This window comes from Aplidium turbinatum, chromosome 10 (genome assembly GCF_918807975.1).
Source record: "Aplidium turbinatum chromosome 10, kaAplTurb1.1, whole genome shotgun sequence".
Lineage (NCBI taxonomy): Eukaryota > Metazoa > Chordata > Ascidiacea > Aplousobranchia > Polyclinidae > Aplidium > Aplidium turbinatum.
Window position 1 is genome coordinate 126,050 of NC_137481.1, and position 12,520 is coordinate 138,569.

At 37.6% G+C, this 12,520-nt stretch overlaps 1 protein-coding gene across 1 annotated transcript in view; it reads right to left on the minus strand.

Moving 5' to 3' along the window:
* The window catches only part of LOC145777935 (cullin-associated NEDD8-dissociated protein 1-like), a 45,717-nt gene extending 38,503 nt beyond the window's left edge, over positions 1-7,214 (minus strand). The window contains exon 1 of the mRNA XM_082589296.1: positions 7,068-7,214. Within this exon, the coding sequence (XP_082445422.1) occupies positions 7,068-7,135 (68 nt within the window). The 5' untranslated portion in view covers positions 7,136-7,214. The remainder of the gene's footprint in view (positions 1-7,067) is intronic.
* Positions 7,215-12,520: the final 5,306 nt, after the last annotated feature.

A 12,520-nucleotide genomic window follows, 5' to 3' on the forward strand; every position in this document is an offset into this window, starting at 1 on the left:
ATGGTAATACTGCAGACAGTGGCATACACAGGATTTTCTTGAGGGGATGGGGCCAGGGGAGGAAATTGACATTACTGAATATGAACAAAAGAAATCAACTTGAATACTGCTTGCAACGGTTTAGAGGTAAATTGTGTAATATTACATCAAGTCTACAGTAGCATTATATATATAGTTTCTTTCTCACAAGAATGAAGAGTGCTAGAGTTGCTAGTGGAAAGTCGTAGGAAACAAGACCAAAGAAGACTTTGGGCACCATTTTGGAACTACCTTTTTTAACTAAAAACTTTTACTTTTCATCGCACCCAAGAGTCTCACACTTCAAGCTTTGTTAATGACTAGCCTACAAGATGGATGTGTGCTACCCAAGACGGACTATATAGAGGCCATGACAACGTACAATGGGATTGTTAAAACTGGGGGCAGATAGTGACGTCATAGTGTCATTGTCTTCAATAAAATTTCTCTACAGATGCTTCCATTTTGCAGTGCGATTAGTTCAGGGTAGTCAGGAATTATTTTACTTTAATGAATACCGGTACAGTAGCCTACTTAAGTTACAACTCTAAACTTGGTAGGAATGTGATTTATCGATGAATGAGAGAGTCTCCTACAAGTCAGCATTTCTTGAGATCACCAGCTGAGTGTATGAAACTGCTATACAAAACTACTAGGCTAGGCTACTAGTTTGAGAATCTCAAATAGGCCTGTCAGTTTCTGTGAGGTAGAAAACGAATAATTTACTTTTGCCTTTTCCGGGGTGTTTTTTTTATCATTTCATTTTGATTTGAAGCAAATGATACTTTTCTTGGCTTCAACTTAATCCATATTTTGGAAATTTTTGAAATAAACGGATTGAAATCATCAGTCAAAAAGTTTTTACGTTCATGGATGATTTGATTCGAAACAGCATAGCCTAATTGAATTGCTGGTCATCATTTGAGCTATTAGGATGAATTGAAGGGTCTACCCTTGAGCAACCCGGTTACCTTACCGGCATAGGCGCCGACTCCAGGGGGGCATCGCCCTACCGTGAATTTAGCTCGGGGTGGCTGCCCCGCCGCAAGTTATTTAAAAAAATCCTAAATCAAATGTTTCTAAGTTCAGATTTGCGTTAGTTTGACCTTCATTGCGGATCGATCTCAATTAAAAGAAATACTTGTTGCAACAAGAGCGCTGCTCCTAAGATAACAAAAGAAACAGAAGTACGGTAGCTGAGAATTGCCAGCATGGTGCCGTTGAAGCATAGTAACAATGATTGAAAAACTTTTTTCTTGATTTCCTCTGCTTTGTTTTTTCTTGGAAGTGTCAATAACGAGGTGCGGTTTGCTGTTTGCTCAGTTTAGTATCTATTCTACGCGTATTAAGAGCTAAAGTTCAAAGTGACCAGCACATAATTCGAAGTAGCCTACAGGCCTCGAAATTCGTTTTTGTTGACGGCGGACAAACGTGTCCGGTCTGAGCAGCTATCTCGGCGGACAAATTAAGTCTCACGGCTGACACACCAGTTTTAGCCGTCGATCGTCATGCTTAATCACTTTATCTTGATAATAATTAATTCTTTGCCATTTCAGAATTATAACTACGGTTTTAGCAGGCTTTTTAAAAATTCAGTAAAGTCACTCTGAAAGGCTTTCATCAGACCAACGACTTGCGCTTGAAGAGTCAAAGCGCCGTGTAGCTGGTCAATACGTCACATAACTGATTAACTTCCACCGAGACGAGGTCGTGTGGCTTATTGCGTCACAATGCTCTGGGCAGGAGTGGGAAAATTTCCACACTAACGCTACTATTTTCTGCTGTGCAAAGTTTCACAGGCTTCTTTCTTTAAGTTTATTTTTGCGTGTCATGTGAGCGAAAGCAAATTTTCCTTGGGTCTTTTCTTTCTTACTGTAATAACAAAACTTAACAAATTTTGTTGCATCTTGATGTAATAGCCTACTCGTATAATCTAATTTAGAAACCAACCTTGCCGTATCATTATTACTCGGAGATCAAAGCCAGACATTGTGATGTAAAACTTGAACTAAATTGCGCGTGATTAGTGTAGAGTTCAGTTCAGTTCACTTATTTGTCACAAACACAAACATGAAAAGAATACAAAGTATACAATAATAATCGGTTGTGTGTCATATGACGAGGAGACTGCGAAAAGACCAAACGGTCATCTAGTCAGCAGCCACCTCAAGCTTGGTGATGTAGGCCTAAATAACATATATATATATACAGTAAATACACAAACACACATACAAAAAAAGAAAATCAAGCAGTTGGTGATACAGATACACATGTTTTCATTATGCAAAAGAGAAAAAAAAAAAAAAAAAAGCAAACAAACTAAGCAGGTTTACCATGCTACTGAATGAATTAATTGTGAGTGGAGTTTAAGAGATATCAATCGACAATTTTTATCAGTAAAAAAGATAAAAAGCAACGTATACCAAAGAGATGAGCAAATAGAATAATGTATAATTATATAGACAAAACAGTTATTATTCAACAGTGGCGTTTAAATCAAGAAGGTAGTGTTTAAAGTTTCTTTTAAAAGAAGTTGGAAGACCTTTGAGATCACCTGGGACCTCATGCCACACTTTAGGACCCCTTATTAACATCTGCCTTTTACCTAATTCAGTACGCACCCTTGAAACAAAATAGTTACTGCTGGATGATTGGCGCGTATTGTGTGAGTGGCATTCAGATAGTCTGTGGAAGATATTACATTCCGTTTCTGGTAATAGATTTAAATGGACTCTGTGCATGTATTTTGCTATCTCTAGTTTATAAATTTCTTGTATATTTAACAGCTGTAGTTTTTGAAAGAGTTGCAATGTGTGAGCTGTATAGTTGCTGAATGTCATGGTTCTAACAACTCTTTTATGCAGCTTAAATAAATGATCCAGCGCATTGTCACAAGCTCCACCCCAGCTGGATATGCAGTATTGAAGATGAGAATATATAAGACTGTAACACAGTCTTCAGTGTGTTAGTATCCACATAATTTCTAAGTTGAAGAATGGCCCAGGAGCCTCTAGCAAGTTTTTTACAAACATTTTGAATGTGACATTTCCAGTTGAGAGAGTCATCAATTAATACACCAAGATATTTAATACACTTTTTTTTTTGCAATGTAATTCCGTTTATCGTAACATGCATCCTTACATCAAGCTTTTGTTTAGTTAGTATCATGTACTCAGTTTTGTTGTAGTTAATGGAGAGCTTGTTCATTTTCATCCAGTTGTCAATTTTGATTAATTCTGTATTGACGTTTTGTTCTAGAGAAGAAAGATTTTTGTTGGACATAGTTCAATTGGTGTCATCAGCAAAAAGGCTCACCTGGAAAGAAGAAGAAATGGAAGGAAGATCGTTTATGTAAATAATGAATAACAACGGTCCAAGAGTGGAACCCTGTGGAACACCACATGTTACACTGCGCAGACCTGATGCCATACCATTAATTATTGTGTATTGCTTTCTGTGTGTGAGATAACTTTCTAATAGTTTCAAAGGTAGTCCACGTATTCCATATCTTTGTAATTTCTTGATTAGGATATCATGATTTACTGCATCAAATGCTTTTGCAAGGTCAAGAAATATTGAACAAATTATGTTTTTTATATCCATATTTGAAATAAATTCATCGTATATGTGAGAGACAGCGAGTGAGGTAGAATGACCACTCCTGAAACCATGTTGACATGAAGTCAGAAGATCTGATTTGTCAAAATAACTGTAAATCCGTTCATAGAGGCATTTTTCAAATATTTTAGAAATTGGGGAGAGAAGTGATATAGGTAGATGTAGATTGTAGAAGTATCTGTACTTCTATCGATTCTTAGCGAAGAATTCACCTTTGTTAGCTGATTCAATGTCATCAATCGTTAAAGCAATGTAAAAATCGAAAGTTTTCCTCCTTGAATGGAAGCTAAGGGATACAGTATTCACATTTTCTAGATGCGCGCTAGAATGCGCTGGAAATTATATTATTGCAACAATTGTTCATGCTATGCAATGACGATTTGTATCACTAGTTCCTGTGTTATTTCTTGGCGGACAAGTATGACCGACCTAGATGGTACTTCCCGCGGACATCACATGCTGTGACGGCGGACATGTCCGATGTCCGCCGTGAATTCCGAGGCCTGAGCCTACATTATAAAGCTTGGCGATATACAATGGCATATAGACGCAAAAAAACATCAATGCTGACAAACAAACATCAGCATTTTGAATGTAAACAATCAGTCAGCTAGAAAGTTTGCCCCCCGGCAATTTTCAAAACCCGCCGCCTATGCTTACCGGTACCAGTAATGAGTCAGGATGCACCTAAGTACCAGCATTTCAAAATATGTTTGTTTCGAACAGCCTTGATGGATTGGCTATTCAACGTCCTAATACGTCTATATTTGATTCAATCTTATATTTAAATTTGTTTTACGTTGTGAAGCATTGTTTGTGATATATTAGTACACTTGTAAATATGGGTGTCTTTAATTGCAATGGAAATTATATATAGTGAAGAAAATAAAGTTGCAGTGTTTAGACTGCCCAAATGCCAACTGGAACGTGATAAATGGCTTGCCACTATCTCAAGGGATAATATTCCTGATTCAAAGGACACCGTCGTTTGTGAACGCCATTGGCCAGAAAACTATCCTACCACTATCAAGTATGGGAAAGTAAGACCTTTGTATCTACCATCTGTGTTTACCTGTGTCCCTTTGAGTTTAGTTCCTTCACCACCATTTCTTCCTAGAAGTACTCAAAGGGCGTTAAGTGGAACACGCAATCAGCCTGTTGATGAATTACCTAGTTTTGACAAAAGTGACATTATTGTGAGCTTTGAAAATCTCCTGGCTAATGCTTTTAGTGTTCAATTTCCTTTTTTAGCAGGTGATGATGTTGTTGTATTTCGGGCTCATCAGACGCTTGTTTTTCAATGCGAAGAATTTATGCAAGATTCCGGCATACCCAAGTTTGTGTTAAGAATTGATGACAATCTGAGTTTTGAAGCATTTCATTCTGGAGTAAAATGCTCTATAACGTCTCTATCAGCAAGTAAATGTTCCAGATGGTCACAAATTCAAGCTGTGAGTTTCTTGCATTATATGGAATTATCTCATCAACAAAGTATTCTTTTGCAACAGATGAAATCTATGAATTTTATGCCGGCTATAGAAAAGAAATACACCGTGGAAACAATCGTTAGGTCCTTCGAATATTTTTCTTTGTCCAGAAGCTCATACAAGTCATACAACCGACTGAGACGGGACTTCAAGTTTCCCAGTACTAGAACACTTACAAGACCTACAATTCTCAAGCTTGGGAATCAATTATCATAGACTAGTTAACGTTAGTTTGTGAGCTTTTCTGGATATTTATCAATTTTTTTTCTTGAGTGTTCTCATTAATACTAGTTCTACTGTAGGTCGGGTTAGCATATTAGTCAAATTATATATATACTAAAGATGATGCGTTTCGGCCTTGTCTCGATATTGACTTGTTTATAAAGCTTAGTGAATGATGCCTTACTTTTTACACGTTAACAATTATATAATCTTTTAACTAAGCGAGTCTAGGCTACGATTAGCTGATACATTGTTTTTTTTAGATACTTTTTGCTAGTGATGTTACTTTTTTAATTATCTCAGTGTTATCATGGCTGATCCATCGCAATTTTCAAGGTTGGTGTGGTACAATATCAGTATAACAAACGATTTAATTGTATTTTTCATTTTACAAGTTTGTGGTGGGCCCGTTTGATACGAAATTAAAAAATATATAAATTGTTTACAAGACGAGTAGCGTACTTGGCGATTTATTTCAACTTTCAGTAGGCAACCGTTCTGGAACAACATATTAACTTTTTAAAGCTGCCACAGCTTTCGTTTCAGTGTTATAAATATTAACGTTTAATGTCGGTTCAATTGAAGACAATGGCACTATGATGTCACTATCTCATCATCATCATCATAATCCATCGTCGGTTTGTTCCCCACTAGTGGGGGTGGCCGATTGTTTCCGCGCAGCAATTGTCTTAATCCCTTTTTTCCATTTCACCCTGTCCCTTGCATCTTCCTCCTTCAGTCCGACTTTTTTAAACTCATCCTTCACTTGTTGTTTCCACGTTCTTCTTGGACGACGGCGTTTCCTCTTCCCATCCACCTTTAGATCTAGTGCCTTTCTAAGAAAACTTCCTTCCTCCCTCCTTATCACATGTCCATACCATCTTACTCCATTTGCCCTTGCCAGTTGGTCTATGGTCTCTCTCATCTCTAGCATATCCAACAATTCTTCAGTCCTTTTTTCCCTTCTCGTTTTCACCCCACACATTGCTCTCACCATTGACCTCTCCGTTCTTCTCAGGATTGCCAGTTCACTCTCTCTCAATACCCATGTCTCGCTACCATATAGCATATCTGCCCCCAGTTTTAACAATCCCATTGTACGTTGTCATGGCCTCTATATAGTCCGTCTTGGTGCTACCCCAAACAAATAAAGAATCATTAATAAATTATGTTATACAAGTCGTTATAATTTTGAAAAAAATTGCATATTTGTCAGTTGGCATAATTTGTCACATTTTTTCTAATTCTTTTGAGGTAATGAATTCAGCAAATTCTAGGTTTTAAATGATCTGGCTATCTCAAACACATATCGAGATTACGTAGAAGCTTTTGACCTTACCAAAGTCATAGACAAACTTGTACCCACAAGTTAAACCCGTCACAACAATTTTGGATCAATTTTGTGACTCTATTTTAGAAATAGAACGCGAAACGGTTCAAGCGATCTATCAGAAGTGTGTAAAATGAAAATTCCTAACAATATTCAGACATATGATTCTCAGCAGCCGATTGTAGCAAGAATTGATAGCGATAGGTAACGTGTTTAAACTGACATGTGGGTTTACAAATAGTGGATTATAATTGCTTTTAAAAAAAATAGGAATTCTCGCCCCCCTGGAATTAGCTTACTTCAGTAAAATATCGATGCCAATGGTGATAGAAGGTCTGCTTATATTCATGCAGAACAAAAGCTACTGCCTAGACAACAAATATAATACCTACCGATAATCCTTGTCATGTGAATTCATCTTGTCTAAAAGACTAGAGATGTGGAAAGAGCCATAAGCCATTTTGGTAGTCTTTTCTTTGTGGTTCCCAAGGTCTCAATGCAAAGATTCACAATAAAAAAAATTAGTTATATATATACCGTACTCTGTTAGAAAATAATAATAATTTAATGAAACTGTTTATAAAGTACCGATATCTTAACAAAACTTGCTGGATCTTTTATTATAACCATCGACCGGTGACAAATGTCCATGCCGTTAACCATCGTCTTGACGCTAACCCAAAATTTACTAAGGTTGCCTAACATTTTTTTTTGGAAAAAAATTAAAATTCTAACCCTTCAAAAAGTCAGTGACAATTTTAATCATTAATTAATCTTAATTGAAGATCAAGATCACCTCGTGGAGTTCTTGAAAAAATGCAGTTCTTGATCAATGAGGGTGCAAAAAAACAAATTTTACTCGTAAGCAACCTAGTTAAAGGTGATTAGTATTGCAAACTTTTGTTTTTAACTACTTGAACACTGGCCTAAAAATTGTAGAAGGTTAATGACTGTTGCTATCATCAATCGTTGCTGTAGTTTGAGTAGGATCGTAAGTTTGCAACCTCAAGGCCGAGGGTTATGTTTAGACTACTTTGGTCGTGTATAGTCGACCCGTATTGGATGCCTGCGCAGTGCGCATAAATTATATATATATGTGTTAATGTTTTTAATTTTGTGTCTTTTGTTTAAATGTTTGGGTGGCAGCTGACTTTGGTGACCTTTTGGTCTTTCGCTGCCATCCTTGTTGTGCGAATTATTTGTGTTTATTGTCTTTTTGCTTTTTGTGTCTTTCTTTTTCGCCAACAAAACAAAAAATAAACTGAACTGAACATCCAATGGAATAGTTCTCCAATAGATCACTTGACAAAGAAACCTCAAGATCGAACGGCGCTGGTTCGGCTCTCGGGGTATGTGCTTAACTACGCATTTCAAAGACAGCTCTATGATCAGCGGCACCTAGTAAATGGAATGATTAACAGCAAACAATACCAACAATCAGAAACTTTACTCAGCCTATCTTGATAACCGGGCATGCATCAGTGATTCAAAGCCTCGAAAAGTATGCGAAACTGCCAGGATCAAGCTCTCAAAGATGGAATAATCTCAAAGGGGAATAATTGGAAGAACATTTTTGAACTACACTATTTTTTATCAAACTATTGTCTGGTTAATTTTTAAGAAATAGCGTCAGTTTCAAGTTTCTGTTTGGGAACGAGAACTATTCAATATCTCCGCAGTTTACCTGCTGTGACAAAATCTTAATATGCTGACTGCTGAGTTCATTCACCCTTGTTGTTCTACAATCGTAAACACATTGTTGAAATTTACCAATTTTAAATTATGTAATTACTTACTTTTTCTTTTATTTTGAAAGTGCTTTATATGGGTGCAACCTAGTTCGTACCCTGAACAGTTCGTACCCTGAAAAGATCGAGAGAAAAAATTTAAAAAAAGCCGAAGTTGCTGATCGCAGTTTAATAGCACAAAGCCAAACTCGCTGATCGGAGTTTCCCCAAACAAACTCGAGGGTTAGGGTTAGCGGAAAATGAAACGGCGGAAAAATATTTGCCGAAACTGCGATCAGCGAGGGTTAGGGTTAGAGCATAGATTACTCAATGGTTAGGGTAAAGGTTAGCGGAAACTGCAGAAAAATGTTTGCGGAAGCTGCGATCAGCGAGGGTTAGGGTTAGAGAGCATAGATTACCCAATTGTTAGAGTTAGGGCCGAGTTAGGGTAAGCGGAAACTGCGGAAAAATGTTTGCCGAAACTGCGATCAGCGCGGGTTAGGGTTAGAGCATAGATTACTCTATGGTTAGAGTTAGAGTAAAGGTTAGCGGAAACTACGGAAAAATGTTCGCCGAAACTGCGATCAGCGAAGGTTAGGGTTAGCGGAAACTGCGGAAAAATGTTTACTGAAACTGCGATGAGCGAGGGTTAGCGTTAGGGTAAGGGTTAGCGGAAACTGCGATCAGCGGACTGCGGCTTTGTGCTATCTTTCTCTCAATCTTTTCAGGGGGAAAATTTTAAAATGTTTGCGGAAACTGCAATCAGCGACAAAAAACCAGAACCCTTACTTTGGGGTTATAAATATTTAGGAATAAAACTTAGAACCCTTGCACACTGCAGCTTTGCAAAATTAACGCTTTGATCGCTTTTTTGAAACAATGAAATGATATGTTTTTCAGCCTACTAGGAACCTCTGACCAGATCATTGGTCCCAATACCTGCATGGATATTTTGCCACATTCTGTGTTTGATCCTATTTATAAAATAGTTGTTGCTTGTTTGATATCTTGTGTTATGCTGATGAATGGATGAAGCATTTTGTAAATAAATCATTGCAGGGGAGGGTGACTAGTCCTCACACCCGTTGGTCGACGTTGCCTTCATGCAAGTTTGAGATTGGGAGTTCCCGATGTTGGGTTGCTCAGCGAAGGCAAGTCGACCCTTGTGTTCTACCAGAAACAACTTAGGTTTGTGGTACAGAAATAGAGCTGAGGGCTGAGTTTTTTTGAAACACGCAAACGTAGAGTGGCAGCGTGCCCTGCGTTGCTCTGAACGTTGGAGGTCACCAGTGCGGGGGACGGTGACTAGTCCTCACACCCGTTGGTCTGAAACGGATAATCATTAGCGGTGGGTTGGCTTTCCAATTGTGCAATCCTGGTTTGACTCCCAGCTTCAGCTGGTTGTTGGAAACACCGCTCACCTCTACTTAGGGTGTAATAAATGGGATGGGCATAATTGCTGCAGGAAAAGTGGCCGAGAGAAAGGAACTGGCCACCCTACTCTCCTTAGTGCCGAAGGCTTACTACAATGAGAACCTTATCTTCTCATACCCAACACTTGAGTCAAGTATGAGACCACCTTTACCTTACAATCGGAAAGTGATCAGAAACATCATGTAGGCTATAAGAACATGGCATTGGATTTTATTTGTTTGGTCATTGCTGTAGCCTATAGCCTACAGTGGGCTTACAATCAAAAGTTGAACTTGTGGAAGTTACACGGGTTGGGCATTGCATTAACTGATTGCAGCCTAAACTGAGGAATGCATCACAAGAATTTTTTACAGCTGAATTTTTTATCTTGGCTAGCATATCAATATTGAAATCACCACAAAGCCTATGTAATATTCTTTTTTGAAATTATTCAACGAATCAATACACCCACAGAATTTGTTTTGAAACTCATTTAACTTATTTTTGGGATGCCTGTAGGCCTACACTACACCAACTGTGCATTGTCTACTGCTTGATAAGGTAATATCCACCCAGACATCTTCACATTCCTATAAGTTTAAGGCAGTGGCTATTTGACCGGCTCCGGTCTTTGAATCTGAAACACTATTTGACCGGTCATGACGTCACTACATAAGCGCTTTTTTCTTTTTCTCTTTCAAAGCAAAAGACGAGAAACGCCGATATAAGTTCTAAATTCAACACGTTATCTTCTACTCAGTCCGTAGCGCGTAGGTTACGTCTCCGACTGCCATTCTAGAGGGGATGAGTTCGATGCTATCCGGAAGCATTCTTTTTTTTCTTTTTTTTTTATCTAAATTTTGACCCGAAGCGCATTTTTGTGGTTAATTTTTAATTTGAGTAGCCTACAGCCCATTTTTTTATGTCTTTCCAAATGTGAGTAATAAAATTAGAGTTTTTTTAATTTGCTGGAATTTGAGAATTTCTCTTGGTAATTTTCCGATCGTCATAAGTGACCGTGTTTGCCGAACGACCAATTACATTTTTGCCTTCAAGTTAGTTATATACAATACTTCTTTAAAAAATGGTTTTACCATTACCATTTTTTTTAGATAAAAAAAAAATGAAAAAAAAGGATGCTTCCAAATAGTATCGAACTCATCTCCTCTAGAATGGCAGTCGGAGACGTAACCTACGCGCCACGGACTGAGTAGAAGAAAACGTGTTGAATTTAGAACTTATATCGGCGTTTCTCGTCTTTTGCTTTAAAAGAGAAAAAGAAAAAAGCGCTTATGTAGTGACGTCATGACCGGTCAAATAGTGTTTCAGATTCAAAGACCGGAGCCGGTCAAATAGCCACTGCCTAAGTTTAAACTAACTTAACTTAAAATTTAACTTAAATTATTAATTTTATTATAGGCCTACTTTATTGAACTGCTTACGTAGCCTATAGCCCGACACCACCTGCTTGCATTTTAGCACCAGTTTGTTTGTTATTACAGTAAAAATAATTATAGCCTTGCAAACTAACAAAAATTGCAATCGATTTTCATTTAACCAGGTTTCTGACACAGCAATAAGGTCCGGTGCTTCTTGCATTTCGACAAGTCGTGATTGTAATTTTCAGAGTTGCCAACTAAGCTTCTTATGTTTACATGTAAAATGGATAGCTGGTTCTGGTCACAGCGGAAAACCATAATATTTTCGTGGGAAAGTTGCAACATAAAATTCCCGGATCCTTTCGTCTGTATGCGATTACCACAGACATCTTATTATATCTAGACTGCGTTTCTCGTATTTGCTCTGCCTGCCTTGCTCTTCTTGCTATGAGCTAAACGCATCAAGACGTGTTCCCCTTAAGACCATCAGCACTCTTGATAACGCACCATGGCCGATCTTCATAGCAACTGTCCATACAAATCTTAAATATATCAGCTAAAGCTATGTGGGCTAATAAAGCTATAGCCTAAATTTATTTGTTTTTTTTTTGTTTATTAACATTTTCTTTTTTTTATTTTCTTATATCTTAAATTTTTCTGAAGGTGTTGCGACCGTGCCAAATTTTTTTTTTCAACTCAATAACTTACTTCGGTCACAAGCACGTTTTTAACGTTCGCGTTTTGTCGCTTCTACCTTTTTCTCGACCTTTGCTATGTTGACGTGTATTGTTTTGATATGATGGTCAGAAATAAAAACAACTGAACTGAACTATTTCGATTGAAGAAATTGAAAAAAGGCGGCGGCCATTGTTAGTGTCTCAAACTCGCGTGAAAGCTGCGCTGTTAACGATAATATTTCTGAGCTGGTTGCGCTTCTGCAAAAAACTAACTTGTTAACTATAATTTAGAACTTTGGTGTAATAGAGGTTTTATTCATCTATGAAATGAATAAAAGCATGTGTTAAATTGCACAGAATTATACATACAGTCTATAATACATAAAGCAAAAACACTGCGATGCGAGAGCACGTATACGATACACTGAATGCATCATTTCCAGCAGTTCAGCAGAACTCTTACCGTATTCAATTTGGCGTTACAGCTGAGCTGATGATTAGCCTATTGTAAAAATAGCAACAAACAGTTTATTACATCAAACCTAAGCGAATGATACGCTATATTATAGCGGCTATAACGTAGGCCTATAGCTCAACAAAATCAAAACAAATTAAATATTCACCAATACTGATGTGATGTCGAAAGGAA